The following is a 19,425-nucleotide window of genomic DNA, read 5'->3' on the forward strand; positions in this document are numbered from 1 at the left end:
CTATGTTTTTTCAAATTAATTGGATGGAACATAATGGGGATAAATTTAAAGTCATTTCATTTACTCATTGAATGGTACATTTCAGATATGAGTAATACATTTTGTATAAATTTATTTAAAAAAGAGAAACTGTAAACAACTATTGAGCTCTAATTAATGATATGCATGCTGAAATGTTTAGGAGTGAATTATACTGATACCTACAATTCACTTTGAAACGCATCAAAAAAACCCCCAAAACATGGATTCATAGATGAATAGGGAGATAGATGGATAGACGCATGATAAAGGATATATACCAAAAGTTAACTATAGAAACTAGATGGTGCGTATATGGGTGTGCACTGTACAATTCTTTCAACTTTTCTACGTGTTTTACTGTTTCATAATAAAATATAATGGGGAAATTTTTTTTTAAATACAAGCTAGAATCCAAAGGAGGGTACCTTGGGTGTGAAAGGTCTGGAAACTGCGGCATTTAAAGAACTGAAGAAACTTGGTTTGTTTGGCATAAGAAAGAAAAAACTTAGGAAAAGAAACATCTTTTACGATGCACACTTGGGAGTAAATTACATTTTTTGCAATAGAGGCCAATACAAATATTAACGGTAGATTTAGGTTCAAAAAGGAAAATGTTAATTGAAGAGGTGTTCAAGATCAGAACACACTATCTGCAGAATTGATGAGCTCCCTGTCACTCGAGGTATCCAAACAGAGACTAAAGGCCACATCAGAGAAGCTGAAACAAACTCCAGGGAGAAGAAAAAATGTGACCACGTGAAGCTTTTCAAATTCTGTGATTCTATGCTTTTTTATTTTAAATTTTTGTCATCCATGTAAGGATAAGTCCTCATAAAGGGATTACAATTAAATATGATAACATCAGACATAAGAAGACAAGGGGCAGGAACAAAATGAAAATCCTCTCCCAGTTTTCACTTATGATCACAGACCTCTATGACTAGAAAGGATGGCCCTTCATTCAGGCATCCCAGAAAAGTTCACTATTTGACTGGCAAGTGTTCCCAGAACTGTGCGAAATACCAGCTCTATGTTAATCAATAATACAAAGTCCATGAGAAAGTAACAAACAAAAGGGGAAGCAAGTGTATTCCAGGTCCAGAGCTGAATTGAAATGAGATCTACTTTTCTGCTTCAAGCAGAAAATGTTTCATTACCAGCACGTGACACTGTGGACCAGTCATTCCCTCTGGAAAGACCTGTCCCTTGGTTTCTGACACTTGACTATCCTGGTTTTCCTCTTACTTTCCTAGACTCTCCTTCAGTTTTCGCCAAGCCTAAATCCTCAAGCCTTTTCATTCTACACTTTCTCCTTGCTCCCTGTTCCTTTCCTTTCAACGTTTCCTCTAATCTTATTTGTCAAACGTACCAAAATAAACAGAAGATCTTCATAAAGAAAATGGCTCACTCCTCCCACCCTACTCCATACCATACACTAGGAGATTACAACCTCTTTTAGGCCACTAGCAAACCTTAAACACAACCTATCACAATCCCTACCACTTTGTATTATAACTTTTTCTGTTTGTGTCCCCCTACTAAGCTGACATCCTGCAGGGCAGAGGCCAGTCTTATTCATTGTGGTATCCTAAGTACAATCTGTGCCAAATATTGGACTCAATACATGACTGTGGAATTGTATAAATGAATGACTGATAGGCTTCCTGAACATATACATAAATTTAAAGAATTATAGAAATAAATGGGTAGAGGAAGCTTCAATGTCTTAACTTAAATGGGCTGCAAACTTCACCCTCAAAAGTCTACAAAGTAAACAAAGGCAGATTACGGAGCAGTCAAGAGCAGGACTCTAGTAAACACAGACTCACTGGTGATTCTCACTGCCCGGTCAGTGCGGAAGTCCTCTGTGTCTGGTTCATCAAGGTCTTCCAGGAAATTGTACTCAGGATCATCATCATCATCTGCTTCATCTAAGAAAAAACATGTTTCAGACACTTATTCCCAACTCTGAACTCAAATCTCTAGTGAAAACTTAAAGATTTTCAGCACTATAAGAATCTGTTCCGGGCCAGCCCGGCGGCACAGCGGTTAACTGCACACGTTCCTCTTTGGCAGCCCCAGGTTTGCATCCCAGGTGTGGACATGGCACCGCCTGGCAAGCCATGCTGTGGTAGGTGTCCCACATATAAAATGGAGAAAGATGGGCACAGATGTTAGCTCAGGGCCAGTCTCCTCAGCAAAAAGAGGATTGGCAGCAGATGTTAGCTCAGGGCTAATCTTCCTCAAAAAAAAAAGAATCTGTTCCAAGGGCTGGCCCTGCGGCTTAGTGGTTAAGTTCAACACGCTCCGCTTTGGTTCCTGGGCACAGACCTACACCACTCATGGGCAGCCATGTTGTGGGAGCAACCCACATACAAAATAGAGGAAGATTAGCACAGATGTTAGCTCAGGGCGAATCTTCCTCAGAAAAAAAAAAAAAGAATCTTTTCCAATAAAGTATATTCTTAAGTTTTTAAATAACTTATTCTTTTTTTCCACAGATCATTTCCCACGGCTAACTCTCATCCTACCTCTTCTTTCCAATAAGCCAAGTTCCTTCTTTCCTTCAAATAAGACTTAAATCTCTCAAAATGCAGCAAAAGCCAGAAAATTGAACATATAATTTATCTCAGTAATCCCACTTTCAGTAGTGTATCTCATGAAAATAATACTTTTGTAAAACTATTTACACAAAGGCACTGATAATGAAAAAAGGAATGACTCTAATTCCCAATAATCAGGGAATGACTATAATTATGATGTCCTAGTCTACAATAGTAAATACATAGAAAATGCAAACATGTAACCATTCTATAAATGTCCGATATATGCATGACAAAAGTGCGACACAATGTAACACACACATAATAATCATAAGTATAAAAAATTATATCCCTACAATAAGACTCAGAAATAACTAAAAATATACAAAAATAATAGATATTTGTTACATTAGGGCATAGGAATATGGGTGTTTTCCTCCCTCATAATTTTCTCTAATGTTGATGCTATGATATCTTTACGATTCCTCAATAAAAATTGTGAAAGAGGCATTGAATTATGGAATTGTTATATTAAGGTGATATTTTTCCCTAGACAACTTTAGATCAGTCCCATCTAAGAGAACTTTCTGCAAGGATAGAAATGTTCTACATATGCATTGTACAATAATGGTAGCCACTGGCCACATGCAGCGATTGAGAACTTGAAATGCGGCTAGTGCCACTGAGGAACTAAATTAAAACAAAAAACAAACAACTACTACAATGAGAATACAGTAGTCCTCCCTTATGCGCAAGGGATCCGTTCCAAGAACGCCAGTGGAAACTGTGGATAGTACCAAACCCTATATATGCTATGTTTTTTCCTATACATACATACCTACGATAAAGTTTAATTTATAAATTAGGCACAGCAAGAGATTAACAATAACTACTGATAAAATAGAACAATTATAACAATATACTGTAATAAAAGTTACCATAGATCTTAGCAACCTCAGCATATGATTTTTTTCCTTTACTTAAGTCAAGAACTTTCACCTTTTCACTTAAAGGACGCACTTTACAGCTTCTTTTTAGCATATCCAAATTGCCAGCATGACCACTCTTGTGCTTCGAGGCCATTATTAAGTAAAATCAGGGTTACTTGAACACAAGCACTGCAATACTGCTACAGTAGATCTGATAACAGAGCTGGCTACTAAGTGACTAACGGGCACGTAGCATATACAGTGTGGACATGCTGGACAAAGGGATGATTCAAGTTGCAGCAGGACAGAGCAGGTTGGCGCAGACCTGCACACTGCTCATCAAACTATGCTGTGGCGGCATCCCATATACAAAATAGAGGAAGACTGGCACAGGTGTTAGCTCAGGTACAATCTTCCTCAAGCAAAACAAAGGAAGATTGGCAACAGATGTTAGTTCAGGGCCAATCTTCCTCACCAAAAAAAAGAGAGAGAGAGAGAGAACACAAAGCCAATAACTAGGATAGGTGTGGATCCTCAGATCTACTAGCTGAATTTACTGAGTGCTGATAAGTAGGAAATGATGCTAGAAATAGATCCCAGTACCAATACCCAGTAGGTCACGCTACTCACAATGGAGCTGAATTTAAAATTTATGAATTATTTCTGGAATTTTCCATTTAATATTTTCAGATTGTGGTTGGTGTGGGTAACTGAAACTGTGGAAAGTGAAACCACAGATAAATGGACTACTGTAACTAAATTCCTCACTATCTAGCCACTAAACAGAGAGGGAGATGTCTACGTATTACAATGGAAAACATCTAAATTATATTGCTAAGTGAAAGAAGTTGCAAATGCAGAACAATATGTATAGTATGCTTCCTTTTGTGGAAAAAATATTATCTCAAATATGTACTTGATTGAACATACAGAAAATATCTAGGAAGTATTATTAAAGATTAAAGAATAGAACTCTCACTTTTCTCTCTGTACCCTTCCATAAATGTTTAATTTTTCATAAAAAATATCTTTCATTAAAAATAAAGATATATACACACACATTTTTGACCCACAATCATTGGAAAATCTGTACTGATTACCCCGAATATAACCTGATATTCTTTACTCAACACTTATACTCAGTTTATAATATATTAATTTGCATTGTTTATACATAGCTATTTAAATGTCAAGTCTCTTTCATCCATTTGTGGGTTTATCTCCCCAATAAAAATTCTTTAAATCTTTAGGAATGGAATCCTGTCTTCCTAATCTCTATACTATTTTCGATATAAGTCTCTTCAGAAACAGTGGTTTATAAACATTGCTGAACAATGAAAGCTCTGGGAAAAGCCTGTAACATATGGGTAGTGTGTGCAGGTTTGGACCCCAATCTGTTTGGGTGCAAAAAGTGCAAAAGAGCTTCTGCCCACACCACACAAATGGGTCAGCCAGTATTCGCGGATCGCTCATTTGGCAAACATGGTGAAAAGTCATTTAGGAAGGTCTTTTCTGAGTTCAGCTTAGCTTTTAATACCTTGGTCATAGAATCTGCCCTCTGGGTCTAATAACCTTTTTAACTGATTAACAACGTCAGCATCTACCCAGCTGATCTCAGTTTGGTGTACTCCTACAGTGCAGCCTCTTAATTATTTTTTGCAAATAAGACTTTTACTTTTAATAACATGTAGATCAGACAGTACTAGGAACATGTGAAAATAGCCACATAAAGCTACAAAAATAGATCAGCATATGGCAAAAGTTTGGTACTAGGATCTATATCTAGCATCATTTCCTATTTATCAGCACTCATTAAATTCAGCTAGTAGATCTGAGGATCCACACCTATCCTCGTCATTGGCTTTGTGGGGTGTTTTTTTTTTTTTTTTTTTGGTGAGGAAGACTGGTCCTGAACTAACACCTGTTGCCAATCTTCCTGTTTTGCTTGAGGAAGATGTTCCTGAGCTAACAGCTGTGCCAGTCTTCCTCTATTTCATATGTGGGATGCCACCACAGCATGGATTAATGAGCGGTGTGTAGGTCCTCACCAGGATCTGACCCTGTGAACCCTGGGCCACCAAAGCAGAGCATGTGAACTTAACCACTATACCATTGGGCCAGCCCCTGTGTTCTCTTTTTTAATCCGTCCTCATAAGAAAACAAAAAAAGCACTGAGTTTTAAAGAAAGAAGATTTTCACCCTCCCGATCAACCATTATTCCATTTCCTCAATCAACCCCTATCATACACTCTTACTTCTCCCAGACCAGTAGCTTACAATCTTTAGGATACATAAGAATGAGATCCCTAGACCATATCTATTAGAGATTCTGACTCAGTAGACACCGGGTGAGGCCCTGGAATCTGTATCTTTACTTAACAACACCCAACATACATCCTTTCACTCCCTGATTCTGACTCAAGTTCTAGAGACCATATTATGAGAAACATTGCCCTAAACTCCCCAAATCCTGATAGCTGACTGCCTGGCTTTTCCTCCTCAAGAGCTACCATCTTAGCTCTTTCAACCAAGGTGATGAAAATCAGGGGACCAAAGCTGCTGCCAATGATAAAGCTATGAGAAGCTGACTTAATTACTGTTTATATTTTGTCTCAGCTTAGGTCTAAGGGCAAAATGCAGAGCTTACTTATGAAGAGTCATATCCACTTTAAAAATGCTTTAATATACCGTGAGACTTCTTTGATTGAGACATGTTCCTAGAATTTTAAAATGGGTTTGAATCCTAGCAGTATAACAAATTGGTTCTGTAACACTAAGTGACACAATGAATTTCTCTGAGATTTCTACAAAATGGCAGATCTTATCTTTGTCCCTGTTCATTCCTATCTGCAGAGATTTTGAGCCTTGGTGTCATGGACCTTGAGGTAGGTTGGTAGAAAAAGGAAGTGTCAATAAATGAACTTCAAAAGATTTATAAATCCAAAAAAAATCACAGGAAAAAAATTTCATGTATGCAGATATGTACATTTTTCTGGGGAGTGGCTGTATAGTTTTCATCAGACTCTCAAAGGAGTGAGTAATGGAAAAGCCAGAAGCTTAAAGTCCTAACAGAAAAACTAATGGGATAATATATCAGTCGTTGATTATTAAGGAACTGATTCTCTAGTTTCTATGTCAACGACTCAGCTTCAAATTTCATCTTTCTCTCCTTCATACAAGTTTATGCATTTTGTTGCTTATTAGCACTTCTGCCATAGAGGGTGGGTGGAAAAGAAAAATGCTAAGATTCAAACCAATTTGCTTCTTGTTGTCTGTCTTTTTAAAATTCTTCCTATTGCCACATTAACGTGGAAAACCAAAAGGTAGCTTCATATTTGAAAACTCTCCAGAGATGCACATCAAACTATTATCAGTGATCACTCTGCGGCATGAAACTGTCATCAGGGAGAAGGGCTTTTTTTTTTTAAAGATTGGCACCTGAGCTAACACCTGGTGCCAATCTTTTTTTTTTCTTCTTCTCCTCCCCAAAGCCACCCCCTCCCCCCGTACATACTTGTATATTCTAGTTGTGAGTGCCTCTGGTTGTGCTATGTGGGATGTTGCCTCAGCATGGCTTGATGAGCAGTACCATGTCTGCGCCCAGGATCCGAACCGGCGAAACCTTGGGGCGCTGAAGCAGAGCACGCAAACTTAACCACTCGGCCATGGGGCCAGCCCCGGTGGGAGGAGCTTTAATAGTTTTCTTTATACGATATATTAGATTTCTTTACACCAAGCATGTCTTACTCTTAGAGTTCTAATAGAGAAAATAAGAGAAAACTCCTGGAAGGATATATCCTACAGAACCCACGTACATATTATGTCATGTCACTTTCACAGATCTGTCTCCTCTCACTGTCACTCTTGTCAAATATCTTTCAAAGGTCCATCTCAATTACCACTTCTTTCATATAGCTGTCTCTGATGATCCTAAACGAGAACTTTTTCTCTCTTCTAAAACCTTAGAACAGCATTTATGCCACTTTTATGACGTATCTGAGTTCATTCAACTTCATTCATCTGAAATGAACTGCAGGGGCCGGCCAGGTGGTGCAGTGGTTAAGTTTGCACATTCCACTTCAGTGGCCCAGGGTTCGCCGGTTGAGATCCCAGGTGCGGACACGGCACCATTTGTCAAGCCATGCTGTGGTAGGCGTCCCACATACAAAGCAGAGGAAGACGGGCACGGATGTCAGCTCAGGGCCAGTCTTCCTCAGCCAAAAGAAAGAGGAGGATTGGTGGCAGATGTTAGCTAAAGGCTAATATTCCTCAAAACAAAACACATCAAGTGTATTGCACATCTAACAATGGACCAGGCACCATTCACACATTTTACTCCATGACAAAATGCTTATGCTCCTGTATCTCTCATAGAGCCTAGCACAATGCCTTTGTAAAAGGAAAGTACTCAATAAATATTTGCCAAATGACATACAATATAATTATTAATAGCTTTATGAGGTACACTCAAGGACTTATTTTCTTTCATTCACTTATCCTGACTTATACCTAGCCTTACCTACCCAAACATTTACTCAGTCTATTTCCATCCAAACTATATGTGCCCTTATTTATCTTAAAGAACTATTCCTTTCAACACATAAAACTTATGGTAGTTCTTCTTAGGAGACAGGGAAAAGAATAAAGATGTTCTCTCTAGGTTGTCTATAATTAGATTTGATAGGACACGATCTGATCTAGAAATAGGAGCAATCAATTTGGCTACAGACAAAAGCGAGATAGTGGATGATTCTGTTCAGATAAAAATGCAAGTAAAACCTTGACCTTGGTTCAGTTATACATACATTTTTTTTTTTTAAAGTGTGAGTCTTCCACAACACAACTATTAGGAATATTCTGGTCACTCCCCATTGAAGAGAGTCAAAAGAAAACAACAATAATAACAACATTGCCCTGATTCCATCAAAAGAATGTGACATCATCTGGAAGCACTACAAACTAAGTCAATCTCTTATACCTCTAAATCTACAGAAATTTACTGCACAAAATGATGAATGAAGCCTGATTTCCACTACAGTACACTTTAAAAAAAAAAAATCACCAAAGACAACTTTAATCTTTATTTCACTGTATTAAAGTAAGAACTTTTACTTATATTCTAAAAGAAGTAAGAGTCACAGTAGGGATTCTTACACAATGCATGCCTGTAGTCAACATCGTTTTTTGTCTGTTCAATACTCCTTCCCCACTTCTGGAACCATTATCACCTCTTTTGGGTAACAGCCTACTCCAAGCACATTGTTCTATGAGGTGCTGCCAATCACAGGACTCCATGCTGAAACAGTCTCCTTATCAATCCCATGCAACATCAAGAGAGTGGGCATGTGATCAAACCAAGCCAATCAGATTTTTTCCCCTGGATTTTTCAAACTGGAGTCTGTAGAAGACAGTCCTTTTGATGTTGGGACAAAGCAAGAGTAAATGGTGTGCTTAGGACCATCGTTCCAGCCTTGTAGAAAAAGACAGGTTTGTCGATGGAGTTGACTGACAAAAAGAAGTAGAGCTGTCAGCTGGAGAGAGAGAAGGAGGACCTTAACAGGGCCTCAATTCCACTGCAGACTTTTCTGCCCTTCCCAAAGCCTGACCTTCAGGAAGCGGCAGTTAGGATTCTTTCACTTGCATCATAAAGAACCTTAACTAACACAATAGTCCTTAAGTGAGTCAGTGCACTCTCATGAAATTAGGGGAGGACTCTCAGCACTCAAAAGATTCTTAACCAAAAAAAAATTAACTATTGACTTAAATTGTCAGTTAAATACAACATTAAATTCAATTAACCAAAAACACCCCTTGAGTAAGCTTCTAATAACGAAAATTTTACCACAGAGATAATACAGTACATGATAAATGCAAACAAAACCACTTACCTTCATTGCCCACATCATCATTCATGAGTCCCCCCAGCCACATCTTCCAGTCCTCATCATCTGCTGTATTGGGGTCATACATGTCTGGGGTGATGTCTGGAGCTCGGAGCTCTGCCTCTAGTTGCCCCAGGGGGACATCTTTCAGAGGCATCTTAGAGCGGGTTCGAAATGCAATGAGACTGTCATCCATGGGCTAGACAATTGAGAAGGATAAAAACATGTCACAGAACACAGTGCTTCCAAATTCTCCAGACCTCATCACATCCCACGTGCTTCTCTTCTTAGCTAAAACCACAAGGTCTCTTCTCTAAACAATTTGGGCTTATTATTCTTTGTCTGAGGAACTTTAAGGACAATGACATCAGTTTTAAAACCAACATTTCAGGAACATTTATAACAGCTTTACTGAGATATAATTTACATACCATAAAATTCACCCATTTAAGGTGTATAATTGAGTGGATTTTACTATATTCAGAACTGTGTGACCATCACTACTATTTAATTCTAGAAGATTTTCATCACCCCAAAAAGATAGCCCATTCTCATTAACAATCACCCCCTATTCTATTTTCCCTAATCTACTCAATTCTACTCCCTAACCTATTTTCTATCTCTATGGATTTGCTTACATTGTACATTCTATATAAATGGAATTATACAATGCGTGATCTTTTGTCTCTGGCTTCTTTTACTTACCATGTTTTCAAAGTTCTTACATCTTACAGCATATATCAGTACTTCATTCCTTCTACTGCACAATAATACTCCACTATATGGATACACCACAGTTGGTTTACCTACTTAGTAGTTTATGAAAATTTGGGTTGTTTCCACTTTGGGGCTATTATGAACAATGCTGCTATGAACATTTTTGTACACATTTTCACAAGGATACATGTCTTCAGTTCTCTTGGAGTGGAATTGCTGGGTCATATGGTAATTATGTCTAACTTTTTGAGGAACCACCAAACCATTTTCCCAAGTGGCTGCACCATTTTATGTTCCACCAGCAATATATGAGAATTCTACATTTCTCCACATCCTTGCTAACACTTGTTAACATCCACCACAAAAAGATGTATTATATAATATATGTATTTTACATATATATATATATATATCATAGCCATCCTAGTAGGTGTGAAATGGTATCTCATTATAGTTTTGATTTGCATTTTCCTAATGAGTAATGATTTTGAGCATCTTTTCATGTGCTTATTGGCCATTTGTTTATCTTCTGTGGAGAAATGTCTATTCATATCCTTTGCCCATTTTTGAATTAGGTTGTCTTTTTTTTTAAGATTTTATTTTTCCTTTTTCTCCCCAAAGTCCTCTGGTACATAGTTGGATAATTTTAGTTGTGGGTCCCTCTAGTTGTGGCATGTGGGATGCCACATCAGCATGGCTTGATGAGTGGTGCCATGTCCGCGCCCACAATCCGAATCCGCGAGACTCTGGGCCGCCGAAGCAGAGTGCCCGAACTTAACCACTTGGCCATGGGGCCAGCCCCCAGGTTGTCTTTTGGTAGTTGAGTTACAAGAGTTCATTATATGTTATGGATTCAATTCCCTTGTCAGATATGTGATTTGCAATTATTTTCTCCCATTCCATGGATTGTCTTCACTTTTTTGACGGTATCCTTTGAAGCACAAAAGTGTTTCACTGATGAGGTCCAATGTATCTATCTTTTCTCCTGTTGCTTGTGTTTTTAGTGTTTTATCTAAGAAACCATTGCCTAATCAAAGGTCACAAAGATTTCCTCCTATGTTTTCTTCTAAAAGTTTTATCTCATATTTAGGTCAATTCACCTATTTTGAGTTAATTTTTGTGTGTGATATGAGGTAAGGGTCCAACTTTATATTTTTGCATGTGGATTTCTAGTTGTCCCAGCCCATGTGTTGAAGACTATTCTTTCCCCCATCAATTGGTCTTGGCATGCTTGTCAAAAATCAACTGACCATAAATGTAAGGGTTTATTTCTGGACTCTCAGTTCTGATCCATTGATCTATATGTCTATTCTTATGCCAGTACCAGAGTGTCTTGATTACTGTAACTCTGTAATAAGTTTTGAAATCAGAAAGTGTAGGGGCCGGCCCAATGGCACAGTGGTTATGTGTGCACGTTCTGCTTCGGCAGCCTGGGGCTCGCCGGTTTGGATCCCAGGTGTGGACATGGCACCACTTGGCAAGCCATGCTGCGGTAGGCGTCCCATATATAAAAAGTAGAGGAAGATGGGCATGGGTGTTAGCTCAGGGCCAGTATTCCTCAGCAAAAAAAGAGAAGGATGGGCAGCAGACGTTAGCTCAGGGCTAGTATTCCTCAAAAAAAAAAGAAAGTGTAGACCTCCAACTTTATTCTGTTTCAAGATTGTTTAGGCTTTCTGGGTCCCTAGCATTTCCATATGAATTTTAGGATAAGCTTGTCAATTTCTGTGAAAAAAGCACCTGGGATCTGGCTAGGGATTGTATTGAATCTGTATATCCATTTAGGAAGTTCTCCCCACACCACTGCAACAATCTCCTAACAGTTTTCTCTGTTTCCTCTCTTGCTCTCCTATAGCTCATTTCCCACACCTTTACCCAAAGGATTTCCCACACCTTAACCAAAGAGAAATTTTTAACATTCATCAGAAAATACCACAAAAAGCTTTCTGACATGTTAAAATCTAAACTCCTTATGATGGTTTTCTAAGACCCTCGTTATCTAGCTCTTGTCCAGCTTTCTGACCTCATCCCTACTACTCTCTCCCATGATTCCTACACTTCAGCTATTTTCTGTCCTTTGAACATGCCAAGAGTGTTCTCATCTTAGGGACTTTGAATGTGCTGTTCCTCTGTAGGGAAGACTCTTTTCCCAGATCTTTTAGATGTCTGGCTCGTTCTCTTTCAGATCTCACTCAATTGTCACTTCCTCAAGGAGGCCTTTTGGATCATCCTATGTAAAGCACTGATAGGCACCACCTTATTTCCTTGTTCTTATTACTTCACAGCACTTACCACTATCTGAAATTATTTATGTGCTTAGAGTCTCTCTCTCTCCAATGGACTATAAGCTCCAAGAGGAAAAACCTTTTCCATCTTGTACACTGTTATTCCCCAACTTCAATCATTCAGTATGTGTATGAATAAAGGGCCATATAAAACACTATTACCTCTCAACACTACTACTTATTCATTCCAAAGCAGAGTGATTGAATTAAATGACCGTTTCAGAGCTGTTCCATTCAATATTCTGTTTTTAAATTCAAGGACAGACATATTTTTCATTGACCTACAAGACTAGTGGGGAAAACTTGGAACATTAAAAAGAACTGGCTAAATGATGGAATTTAGAAAGTCATCATTTGACAATGACCATAGTGAAACTGGCCTAACACAAGGCTGACATAAGGGAAGCCATATTGTAGAAAAGAGACCATGTCGTAACTTTGAACGACCTCTGACTGACTAACCCAGCTGGAGTTGCATCCTCCAGGAGATCTACCTGCCCTATAGAGTTTATGACCCCTGCTAGTGCAGATACCTCCCAGCTGCGATAAGACAATAACTTTGTTCTTTTGAGTTCCTTAAGAATGTGATGACCCCCCAAACAGAATCTATGCTGATAGCTATCATCAGTGAAAACTGAAAGACCTGCTGTGGCGACTCCCAGTCTGTCACACCAGAGGGTCAACGTTCCTAACCCCCTCCCTTATAACCTACTGGCCTATACAACTGCTTCAAGATTCTGTGCCCCCTTAAGATGGTTCTTTTGGACTTTAGTCGGCCATCTTCCCTCTTGCTAGCACGCTGTAATAAAACGCCCTTTCTCTGCCACCATTTTGCCTCTTGACGATTGGCTTTTGTCTCACCGCAAGCAGACTGTGCCATTCGAGCAGTAACAATACGAATGACTGTTTCAAGCAATAAGCAATGGATGCTAAAATTAGTGGGCAAAAAGATGTTTGGCCTCAAAGTATATCCACATAAGATACATATTAATTAATTTAGAAATGAAAAAATAATTTTACAGTGAGGAAATCAAGTAAATACCATCTTAACCAAAATTAACATGACAAATGTCATGTGCCTCCTGATATATTCACCGAAAAAGACACATCAGTTCTGTGGTATTTGTGCCAAAAGTACATAACTTGAATCTAAGGATGAGGAAATATGAGAAAAATCGAAATTGAGGAACATTCTATAAAATAACTGGTCTACCTGCTTCAAAAATGTCAGGTTACAAAAGACAAAGACAGACTGAGGAACTGTTCCAGATTAAAAGAGACTAAGAGACAAGATAACTAAATATAACACACAATCCTGGATTGGATCCCAAATCAGGAAACAAACTTTTTTCTTTTGCTATAAAAAAACATTATTAGGACAAGTAGTAAAATCTAAATAAGGACTTTAATAGATTAGATATTATTACTGTATCCTTATTTTCATAACCAAATATCCTAATTTTTAGGAAATACTAAAGTAGGGCTACAAGAGCATCATGACTGTAACATACTCTAAAGTGATTCGGGAACAAAAAATATGTGTATAGGGACCTATGAGAAACAGGGAAAGAAGAACAAAGCAATTGTGGTAAAGGTTAATATTTGGGGGAATTGGGTCAAGTTTGTTCCTATAGCCCACATTTTAAAATGCTCTCACATACCTTATAGCTTCCTTAGGAGCTGCCATTCTTACAATAAAATAGCACAAACCAGAGTTACCAAAGATCTACAATTTCATGACTCTTTTTTTTTTTTTTTGACTCTTAGTTATTAAATCAGAATTTAATATCTTCCCCTCTCCCTCTCCAACCTGAGCAACAACTAAGAGTACTCCAATTAACTTTCTGAGAGATTTAGAGTTATAACGTTTACCTGGAAAGAATCCATGCAGACTGGACTGGAAGCCAGCTCCTCATCTACTGCATGCAACTTCTCCATGAAAGTGCTATCCTTGGTCTGTTTGGGCTTTGGTGGGGGCGGGGGCCCCATGGGCACTACCTCAGCACTGATGTGCCTGACGGCAGGTGTGGTGACTTTCTCAGCCTGATTAAAAGAGGCAACTACATTAACAAATGAAAGAGAGAGAGGGAGAGAAGAAAGAGAAAAAAAAGTGGGGAAAAAGAGGCAAGTTTTTCACACGCTGGTGATCTTTCTCTTCGCCTCTAGACAGAGGTAAGTAAAAACAAAGCCACTATCAAGTATTATTAATCTAATTAGGTTTTATCCTATTTCCAGTGAAGCCAATAGGATACCACCTACGTTACCAAAAGTGGGAAATACAATAAAAATGGCTTTAAGACAATACTAGAAAACAGGTATGAAAGAAGAGTAGAAGAAAAGAAAGAAACTCTGCTAGTCACTCATATTTGGCCCCTTAATGAGAACTCAGAAGCTCCTGCCCTATCACTGAGTTCCAGTTTTCTCTTAACTGTTCACTGACTTAAGAGACTTTAAAATCTGAACAGTTATAACCAGTCACAATCACCAGGGAGATAATGGCACGATTACTGATCTTGAATCATGTTTGGCAACGGGTGACAACTCAGAATCACCATGGATAAATAATTTACTTATACAGTTAAATAATCTACCTATACAGTTATCTCTAACTTATCTTCTTTGTATGATGCATATTTACCTCTGATAATATGCTACTCTCCTCATCTGTTTCAGTCATCTCAGAAGACTGCCTCAATCTGGATTTCTTTGCCCCACGTGGAGACGAAGCAGTGCTTTCAACATCGCTTTCCAATAAACTCTACAAAACAAATCCAGTTCACTTTTATATTTATGCCCCTACCTCATTCCACTGAGTTTGAAGTACCTCAAGAGAAGAATCACAAAATATCAACACGCAGTCAGAGTAGGAGAAAAATAAAATTTAAATAGAAGCTTAATATCCTGAAGGTGTGCAGAGAGATCAGATCACTATCCTCATCAGCACTGCCATTTTGTAAAATTGTAAGGCACTGGTTCAAAATCCTTTTACAAAGACGTTAAAGAACACATCAATAAATAGAGTATTACACAGTGATAAAAATGAACAAACTCTAGCTATAAGCAACAGTATAGATGAATCTCAAAGGACTAATGTTGAACCAAAAACAAAAAAAGCCAGACACAAAAGAATACTACATACACTATGGGTCCATTTATACAAGGTTTAGAAACAGTAAAAAATTGAACTATAGCATGCAGACCTGCATATTTAGGTGATATAATCATAAAGAAGAGCGAGGAAGTAATTACCAAAAAGTCAGGACAGTGGTTATCTTTAGCAGGCGAGAGGTGAATGTGATCAGGAAGAGCGCATGAGGAGTGTCCTGGCAATGTTATATTTAACGACTTTGAAGAAAGTTTCATGAGGAGGAGCTTTATAATTATCTAAGCTGTATATTTTTATTTTTATTCTATGCCAAGTTCTGTATGTTATTATGTGTATTATATTTCGTAACACAAGATGTGAAAAAAGTAAGGGAGTATGAAAAGGAGAAAACACCTCTCACAGTCCTGGATTTACACAAAGAAATGGGTAGAAAAAAGACCTGTGTCTCAATCCTCTCTACAGAATAGGTGACATTACTAAGGACACTCTGCCTTATTAAGCGAAATTTTTTTCTTTACTATCAACTAACACTCACAAGGGTAACCACTGACCTCTTCAGCAGTCTCATCTTCTTCTTCATCATCTGGCTGGTACTCTTCATCTGAGGAATCATCTTCTTCGAGGTGGATATCCACAAACTGAGGAGGCTACGTAAGTACAATTATAGAAAGAAATGAAGCAATAGGAAACACAAATCCTAGGCATTTGGAAAATAAGAGTAAGAAAGCAAAGCAGGAAAAAAAATTCCTAAGAGCTCAGTGAGCTGCTAAAGCAAGTAACAAGAGGCAGGGGTTAAAGAGATTCCTAGCATGAGAATCAAACCTAAGAGTAATGGAAGGGAAAAAACAAAGCTGGGATTAAAGCAAGAAGATAGGTCCAAAAAAAGTTAACCGATAGAAAGGAAGTACTTAGGTTTCAAAACTAAAGAAGTCTTTCTGGAAAAGAATAAGAATTCTCTCTTCCAAGTTTACCTTAATTTCATTGGCCTTCTTAATTGGCGAAATATTCCATGTTGGAATTACCTACCAATAAAGAACATAAATAATTAAGTTCTCTTAACAAAACAGACTTTCATTTTTACTTCCTCTTTACCATCACAAAGAGTCATCTACCCAACATGTAGCTGCAGTGCTCTAGGGATATTGATTATCCCTGAGGATATACTCTCAAATATTTGTCAGAGTATGACAGAAGGAAAGGAGAGAAGAATCTATTTCTGTCATTAGCAATTCTGCCTCAAACCTAGTAAGAACCCATATTATCCACAAATGGGACCGTGTGTCTTGCCTGCTTTATATCACAGCTTGGGTTCACATGGAATAATGAATGTGAAAACTATTTGTAAACGACAATAGTACACAAACATAAGATGCTATATTGATAGTAGCTTTTTGACTTCAGTCTTTTTTAATCAATTACATAATCTACCATAAGTATGCCTCCAAAAAGGCCAGCCATGAAAAGTTTTTATGGAAGGATTTAGGGGAGAAGTGTCAAGTTTTCCACAACTTATTTTCAAATAGTACAGGAAAACACAATAGACAGATATAGATATTGAGAGATATAAAGCAATAATGGCAACATTTTACAATTGTTAATTCTAGACAGAATCTGGATTCACTGTAAAATTCTTTCAACTTTTTGTATGTTTTAAAACAATAGAGTTTGGGGGGAAAGTTTTTTAAGGAATTTTTTAAAAGCTCTTACCTACTGCTCACAAACTGCCATTGGAGTGTATAATTTGACCATTTAACTGTGATTCAATCAAAATCATCTTATGAACAAAATCCAACAGGCCAGTAGGTTCTGCCTCTACAAACAGCCTTAGGTTCTCCACATCTCTGCAGCCCTGCTGTGTTCTGGCCACTTATCTAGGTCTGTGTAGCTAGTCCCACTACGGGGTAAAGGGAACAATGTGATTCAGGTCCACACCTTTTCCCATGTTTGTTTCTGAACCAATCAGTTTCCCTACTGCCAAACCCATTAGGAAGGTAAGGCAGCATCCAGAAGTGTGTTGGAGTCAGTCTATTATTAAGAAGCAAGAAACGCGGACTCTAACCCTTGCTCTCCCACATAAACTGTAGTGTTGGGTTGTCCAACTTCTCTATACCTATTCATGATTGGTAAGCATAATCCAGAGCCTGATTTTGATCCCCTTAGGTTTTTTTTCCAAATGAAATACGAAATTAATGTTAATTAAATTCTATATGTCAGGCAGACTTCATAGAACTTCCATCTCACTGACGGCTGCTTTCATCGTAGTGACCCCATGTTCATTTGTGATTACTCCTCGGAGAAAGATGAAATTTCACTTTATACAACCAGTTACTCAATTAGACAAGAAAACTTGATGTGGCTGTCAAAAAAAGCCAACGCAACCTTAGGCTACATTAAGAGAAATATGGTATCTGGAACACTGAGAGGATAACCTAACTTTAATCTGTACTACGTAAACCACATCTGGAGCAGCAGATTCTACTTTAGGCATATGTTTAAAAGGAGACGGACAAACTAGGCACATTCAGAAGAAAAGGATCAGACTGGTGAAGGTACTCAAAGCCTTGTTACATGAAAATAAATAAAAAATTGGGGGACATTAGCAAGAAAAGAATGTTACAAAAAGACATATGAGTTTTCTTCAACTAGACGAAAGGTCATGTGGAAAAAAACCAGACTTATTTCTGCTGCGGGGCTGCAAGGAACAGAACTGGACAGACGAAAACTACAATATGCATTTGGGGTCCATAAGGCAAATCTTCATTACTATCAGAGATAGAATGGACTCCCTCAGGACTATCAGCTGCCGTGTCACAGAAAGTAAGCACAAAGTGGACAAGTCCTTGTTAAGCAGGCTATAACATGGTTCCAAGAATCAAAGAGCTTGTTGTACCAGAAGACTTCAAGTGGCTCTCACATTTAGTGTGCAAAAGAATAAACTGTTGTGTTTTTAACAATGCATATTCCCAGGACCTAGCCATGAGTCCTGACTCCTCGGTCTGAGGTGAGCCCAAGAATGTGCATTTTTAATAAGCACTCCTGAGGGACCCCTCACCTGGGTGATCTTGATGCAAGTGTCCCTGGAACACACTTTGAAAAGTATCACTCTAAACACTTTGCCACATACCTTATCACGTGAATAGAAAAACTGACCTCACTCGTTGCTTTTCTAAACGGTCATCTATCTAGCGCGTCCCAGAAAGGAAATACTTCCACATCAACTAAAATAAAAATAAACTAGGATAATGATTTCATACATTAGGTCTCTACATGTCTTGTACAAAGATTTCTTTAAGGAGGTAAACCCAGACTACAATAAATCTTTCCTATATTTTTTGCTGCATAAGTAACTTGGAGTTTGATCTTTATTTACCAAGATAAATAAACAGTAAAGAAAAAAAACACCCACCACTCCTTTTTCCACCACTTCCTTCAGTTTAGACCGTGTCATTTTGGGCTCCTAAGCAGGGGAAAACAACAAGAAAACAGTCAATAAAAATCATCATGGGATTCTTGGGTTTTGAGAGGCTAACTTTGCCCCTTACTGTCAGACTATTTACAAACTCCCAGGTGACCTCCTACACTTAGCCAGTTTACAAGACAGTTACAGATAGCTCTCTTCCATGACATTAAAAGAATGACAATCAACTACTCACAAACATTGGCATATCTTCTGTCTCACTGATGGCTGCTTTCATCATTGCTACCACATGTTCATTTGTGATTACTTCCTGGAGAAAGATGAAATTTCACTTTATGCAACAAAGATGTGTCATCTAGATAATGCTCATCTCTCTGTAACTCTGCTAGACATATGTATAGGGTAAATGAGAGCTAGATATGCAAATGCCTTCAGATTGGGGTAAAGCAAGGCAACTGAAAGCAAAGAAGCAAGTTTGGGACAGAAGCACGAGCTTCTAACAAGGTAGCACAAACGGACCAATCTAA

At 38.2% G+C, this 19,425-nt stretch overlaps 1 protein-coding gene across 10 annotated transcripts in view; it reads right to left on the reverse strand.

The window, feature by feature from the left end:
* The window catches only part of GON4L (gon-4 like), a 67,652-nt gene that overhangs the window by 25,224 nt on the left and 23,003 nt on the right, over window positions 1-19,425 (reverse strand). For all 10 annotated transcript variants that reach the window (XR_011498300.1, XM_070497875.1, XM_014837010.3 and 7 more), the window contains 8 exons: window positions 19,134-19,208; window positions 18,887-18,937; window positions 16,452-16,502; window positions 16,032-16,127; window positions 15,013-15,132; window positions 14,247-14,417; window positions 9,382-9,574; window positions 1,851-1,952 (listed from right to left, as the gene is read on the reverse strand). Coding sequence is in view for 9 of the 10 variants with exons in the window: in XM_070497875.1 (XP_070353976.1) it covers window positions 1,851-1,952; window positions 9,382-9,574; window positions 14,247-14,417; window positions 15,013-15,132; window positions 16,032-16,127; window positions 16,452-16,502; window positions 18,887-18,937; window positions 19,134-19,208 (859 nt within the window). In the remaining variant the exon portion in view is untranslated. The remainder of the gene's footprint in view (window positions 1-1,850; window positions 1,953-9,381; window positions 9,575-14,246; window positions 14,418-15,012; window positions 15,133-16,031; window positions 16,128-16,451; window positions 16,503-18,886; window positions 18,938-19,133; window positions 19,209-19,425) is intronic.

The sequence above is a fragment of the Equus asinus genome, chromosome 25, assembly GCF_041296235.1.
Source record: "Equus asinus isolate D_3611 breed Donkey chromosome 25, EquAss-T2T_v2, whole genome shotgun sequence".
Classification (NCBI taxonomy): domain Eukaryota; kingdom Metazoa; phylum Chordata; class Mammalia; order Perissodactyla; family Equidae; genus Equus; species Equus asinus.